The following is a 5,499-nucleotide window of genomic DNA, read 5'->3' as shown; positions in this document are numbered from 1 at the left end:
TTCGATTCTCAACTTCCATTTGTGTAATTTCGCGAAAAATATTTTTCGAACAATGGAAATAACTCAACAAACATTGGGAGAAAGGAGAATATTTACACCTACGTAATTTTTTTTTAAGCAAAACCTTTGTTATTCTGAGAGTGGACATCAGAAAGAAAAAATTAACCAGAATTCCATCATTGTGGCCACATTTTTTTGCGAGTTGTAGACGTTGTATTGATCCAATATGCCCCATATTTCCTATTTTGGGGTTTCTAATAAAAGAGAGAGTACAAGCTAAATTTCATCGTAATTAATGCTTCTGCCTACAAGAGTACAGGGTGTGGCAATAATCCTATCTTTACCAAATTTCATAATTCCCTATCCCTTTGTAAACTTATAACACAAGTCAAGTTTCAGCGAAATCGGTGTAGGTTAACTATTATTCACCTGCCTCCATATAGTCGAAACACTGTGCGTAATTGCTCCCGCTTAGATAGCATAACTTAATGCTCAGCAAACAGTTTCTGGTTGGAATCCGAATACACTTGCATGAAGCTGATTTCCATCTGGGGACGTCAGAAGGCATCTCCACGAACTCACGGATGAGATCATACATATGAATGGAACTCAATCACTGCACCCGACAGGCCCTAAGCGACATCCATAGAGAGTCGATTACCACTTTCAAAGACCCTCGCTCCATGAATGTCTTTATAACTGCACAGTCGTCATGAAGAGAGCTTTAGCTGTCGCTGGAGACACGCGTATCTCTGACAGAATTACCGAACCAATGGTAAATAATAAGAAAATTTAGCTTCTGAAATGGTCCGAACGGTCTATGCGGAGATTTTGAGTGAAAATGAGACAACAAATTTCACCATATTCTATAAGGATGCACCGGTTGGTCCTAATGTCACTGGTTGCGGAATCCTGTGCCCCTCCGAAAAAAAGAATTCTCTTTCAAACTTAAGTGTAAAACATCGTTTTTTTCGCTGAAATTGTGGCTTTTACGGAGCACTAGAAATAGCAAAGGCCAGTCATTTGTAAAAATGAACACCACCAACCATGTAATTTATAAAATATGTACATATCTTTACTAATGGAGACCGAGTTGCAATTGTATGGACACCAAGCCAGGAAACGAAAAAGCAGACAGTCTAGCGAATGCGTTGAGTGGGGACAATGTAATGCAGGTAAAATGCTCGGTCGACGAAGCACTTAGACAAACTAGGAATCAGATAAAGAAAAGTTGTTATGAATGCTCTAGAAATAAGCCGAACCTATTCACTGGCATTTTCGAGAGGCGGACTAACAAGACATGGTTCCATAAATGCACGTTGAGCGAAAACAAATTAACAGAATTCTCGCTGGATGTACATACATATGACACAGAATATTTTTACAATATCAATTTATTAAACTCGAATGTACATATGTGGCTGTGGCCAAATTGGCAGCCTGCGTTCACCAAAATTGTGAATGAGACCCTCCAGTTAAAAGGACATTATGGCTACTACACGCTACCAGGTACATATGCAGCACTCAAGGATATAAATATAGAAAAAGAGAATTAATCTGGCGTTAAGTGAACCTACAGTTCCTGCCAATCACATCAAAACTCAAAAATAAAAATTACAACATTAATCAACAATTTAGTAATCTTAATTTCATTTACCTGCATTTATACTGGATGTGGAATATTTCAGCCCTCTTGTGGTAGTGATGTTCATTCTTGGTATATATATACATATGTACATACTTATGTGTGTAACTGTTCATACGCAATTAAGTAAATACATTTATATATTTAAAACGGCTCCGCAAAACATACACGCATTATCTTCTCTCAGTTTTCCATTCACTTTTCAAGTTAATAAATATGTAGTAGACTAAGAATTAAATTCGAATTTGTAAGCACACTCACTATTAAAATTTGTCGCACATTCATAAGCCTTTCATAGAAATCGAAATTGCATGTTCGTATGTTACATTTAATCTTTATTTCACCCAAGTGAAATATTCCCTAAGACTATCACTTTTTGGAATTTCTTCGGTTCCAAAGACATTCACATATTTTCTTGAATATTTGCTACTTAAATGTAATTAATGTTTAGCTTACTTGAGCAGAGATATGCAATTTACAACTGTACTGTGTATTAAGTATACTGTCAATGATTAAATTAGTAAATAAAGAAGCTCCCTCTAATATATAGTTAAAAAGATGGTTTCTAAAGTATACAGCACAGTATTATAAGATGAACATTAGNGAGCAGAGATATGCAATTTACAACTGTACTGTGTATTAAGTATACTGTCAGTGATTAAATTAGTAAATAAAGAAGCGCCCTCTAATATATAGTTAAAAAGATAGTTTCTCTAAAGTATAAAGCACAGTGTTATAAGATGAACATTAAGAAATCATTTCATTAAGAAATCGACCACTCCTTAAAACACAACACTGCAGCGATGCCAACCATATATTGCGCTGGAGCAAATTATTTCATTAAACCGGTTACGCTACATATACATAGCTTTAGATTAGTTGTTAACAATTAAATCATTCNGATGCCAACCATATATTGCGCTGGAGCAAATTATTTCATTAAACCGGTTATGCTACATATACATAGCTGATTAGTTGTTAACAATTAAATCATTTAGGAAATCGTAAACTTGTCTAAATTTTTATTTCTGATTCACCTTTACTCCACCTATCTCGTCATGAGTTTTGTATAAATATGTACATAATACATTTTCGATTGGCATCACTATTTTCAAAAACCCGAAAGTATTAATCGAAAATACATAACAGTGTTTGGATACATAGAAAATGGCTAATGGCTATGTATTGCTTTAAAATGCGTATAAACTGCTTTATAAGATTTAAATACCTAACGAAACTTCAATGCAATATTTGACTTTAGAACGAATTCATTTGCCTTTAATACACACTATAACATGTATTGTTAACGTACATGCGCATAACATCACAACTTTGTTGCAATCGACTTAGTTAGTTAGCGTTTAATCCTCCCATTCATCGTCATTACCCGACGAATCGTCGTTCTCATCATCTGACGGTTGCATGACGCGTTCGCGTTCAAGTAGCGCGCGCCTCAGCGCAACGGCCAGCGCATCGCTGCCAGCCGGACCCGTGCCGTCATCGCTATTGCGATTGATGGGCGCGCGATCATGCGATGGCTTCAGCTCGAAACCGCTGCGAATTTCAGACATTAGATCACTGTGTGAATCGCCACTGCCTGTGCTCAGTGCTGCGGTATCTACTTTCTGTAAACAAAAAATTAAAAGGGTTAGTCAAACTATTACTTAGAGGAGAAACCATACTCGAAAATATACCTTTAATACAGTTCCTTTACGTATGCTATCCAGGAGTTGGCTGCGCACATCTGGTACGACGGGTAGTTGCGCTATTGGCCGTTTCGTTTCTGCTGCCGGCGCATCCGTCGTGCTTATTACCTGCGACTCGACCATGGCTGGCGGTGGCGGTGGTGGCGGCGGCGGAGGTGGTGGTGGCTGTTGCAGCAGAGGAAACGCTTTACCAAAAAACTTAATACTTTGAGTATGGTTAAGAATAACTTACAGCTGCCGCTGGCGCAGCTACAGCAGGCTGTGGTGGTGCTGGTGGAGGTGGCGCTACATTTATGGGAGGCGGTCTTGTGGGTGGTGCTGGTGCACGTGTTGCACCCGGTACTGTTGTCGGCACCGGTGGTGGAGGTTGTCTCGCCGGTGGTGGCGGTGGAGGCGCAGTTCTTTGGCTTACAGTTGTGCCATTTTGATGCTATTAATTGTACGATCATTTATATTGGCATTGAAGAAATTTTATGTTGATAAATACTTACATGCTGGTGACGACTTGGCACAGGTGGCGGCGCGGTGGGCGCCGTAGCTTTTGGCGATTCAACGCGCTCCGATTTGACCGATGCCAGTACGTTGTTGCTTTGAATGAAGTCGTAGATAAAGGCACGCGTGTCGCGGTCCTTCAGTTCATTTTCGGATACGCCAGCTTTAGCGAAGAAGCTAGTGAGTACTTCATCGTTCTCATTGCCAGTTAAATCGAAGCCCTTATCAGCATCCCAGCCGACATGGCTGATATGCACGAAATTTGTTGGCGTACTGATATCCGCTTTAGTAACTTTTCGTTTCGCCTTATCTTTGCTTGATGAACCCGACAGACCAAAACTAGTACTAAGGAAGTTTTTGGAAGGCGCTACTGGATTGGGACCAGGCGTCAGTGTGACAGAATTGATTTTTTGTGGGTGATTGCGAAGTTGAACGCCAGAATCTGTAGTCGTCTGATTGGTCGCGGATGTGGATCTGTTTGCTTCTCTAGCCACCGGTGGTGGTATGTTTGGCGCAGCTTGTGCTTTTGCGCGATTCCGTTTTTCTACACGCGGATGAGATAAGCATTTTTTTATTATTTTCAAACCAGTATGTATGTACATTGAATTAAAAAAAAAAATGCAAAAAACGAAATAATAGGTACCAACCTAATTTCTTGCGATTTCTCGTTTCAATTGTCGTGTCCACAGCTCTATAAAACGAATCGCACTCTTCCTCCGACACAAAGTTTAAGCCTACGTGTCCATCCTGGCAAAAAATTGTAGATTTTATACATTGATTGAAAATTTTAGTTAAGAAATTTGGCCTTCTGTTGTGCCATGAAATTCCTCCAATAGTTTTCTGAAAAGTTTTCTTTTTAGTACTTATACCAAATGATGTCATTGAAACATGAAATTGCTTTTGTTGAGTGATTTTTTACGGACTATCTACGTACTTGTGTATGTATACACAAAATACATCATTTGGTGCATTAAAATAAAATTATAGTTTAAAAAACTAAAACCTCGCTATTATAATTTCCATTCGTACTGTCATCAGGTATGTAACTTGGGAATAGGAATCACTGCATCTTTTAGGCGCATCAATATTACATATGTAGTTACATCCCGAGCTAATAAAAGGGAGGTAATAAAATACAAGTAAGCCTTACACCTTCATTACCGTTTTCTAATTTTTGCACAGGTCTATTTTCATTAGTTAACTAACGATTAATATTAACCGACCGCTCTTCGTTTCTTAGGGCCGGTTGCTCAAAGCCTGGTTGACACTAATCATAGGTTAACATCGTTATCGACGTTTTCGACTCCATGCATATAACACGGAGTGTAATGTGTAATGGTGTAATTATACAAATAGAGATTTAAAATTTTTTAGATAGTTGGCAACCCTTTTCAAAATTATTACTTTTGGATAAAAGAATATTTAAAGTTCTCGCTAAATGCGTCGTAATATTTTACATAATTATTTTAAAAAATTTTTGACATATGGTAACCCCTTTCAAAAGTTTGTTTTTTCCCTAGATTGACCGGATAGTGTTTTTAGCCCATTGAAAACACTTTCTTTTTTTTAAGAAATAACTACAATTAAACAACGAGACTACTTTATATACGAACGTGGGCTCTTCAAAATGAGATATCAATCATAGAATTTGATAAA

At 38.1% G+C, this 5,499-nt stretch overlaps 1 protein-coding gene and 1 long non-coding RNA gene across 2 annotated transcripts; one reads left to right on the top strand and one right to left on the bottom strand.

Moving 5' to 3' along the window:
* Positions 1–332: 332 nt before the first annotated feature.
* Positions 333–1,334, top strand: LOC108365039 (uncharacterized). The gene is made up of 2 exons (XR_001847867.1): positions 333–901; positions 934–1,334. It is a non-coding gene; the product is annotated as an uncharacterized LOC108365039 (long non-coding RNA).
* Positions 1,335–2,650: 1,316 nt separating this feature from the next.
* On the bottom strand, positions 2,651–4,783 carry WASp (WASP actin nucleation promoting factor). Its single transcript, XM_017618962.1, has 5 exons — positions 4,491–4,783; positions 3,843–4,387; positions 3,584–3,781; positions 3,340–3,516; positions 2,651–3,270 (listed from the first exon to the last, which is right to left on the bottom strand). The coding sequence occupies exons 1-5, from the start codon at positions 4,723–4,725 to the stop codon at positions 3,007–3,009; spliced, it is 1,419 nt and encodes a 472-aa protein (XP_017474451.1). The 5' UTR covers positions 4,726–4,783; the 3' UTR covers positions 2,651–3,006.
* Positions 4,784–5,499: the final 716 nt, after the last annotated feature.

This window comes from Rhagoletis zephyria, unplaced genomic scaffold, assembly GCF_001687245.7.
Source record: "Rhagoletis zephyria isolate East Lansing unplaced genomic scaffold, Rhagoletis_zephyria_1.1 Rzeph_scaffold_01752, whole genome shotgun sequence".
Lineage (NCBI taxonomy): Eukaryota > Metazoa > Arthropoda > Insecta > Diptera > Tephritidae > Rhagoletis > Rhagoletis zephyria.
The sequence above is the reverse complement of the archived record's forward strand: the minus strand, read 5'-3'. Positions and strand labels throughout refer to the sequence as shown.

Excerpts from the sequence above, each read along its gene's own strand:
- WASp (XM_017618962.1), bottom strand. The coding sequence starts at position 4,725 with ATGACATCATTTGGTATAAGTACTAAAAAGAAAACTTTTCAGAAAACT. Across the intron at positions 4,388-4,490 it reads GAGAAATCGCAAGAAATTAG|AAAAACGGAATCGCGCAAAA; the intron begins GTTGGTACCTAT and ends ATCCGCGTGTAG. Across the intron at positions 3,782-3,842 it reads TGCCAAGTCGTCACCAGCAT|CATCAAAATGGCACAACTGT; the intron begins GTAAGTATTTAT and ends TACAATTAATAG.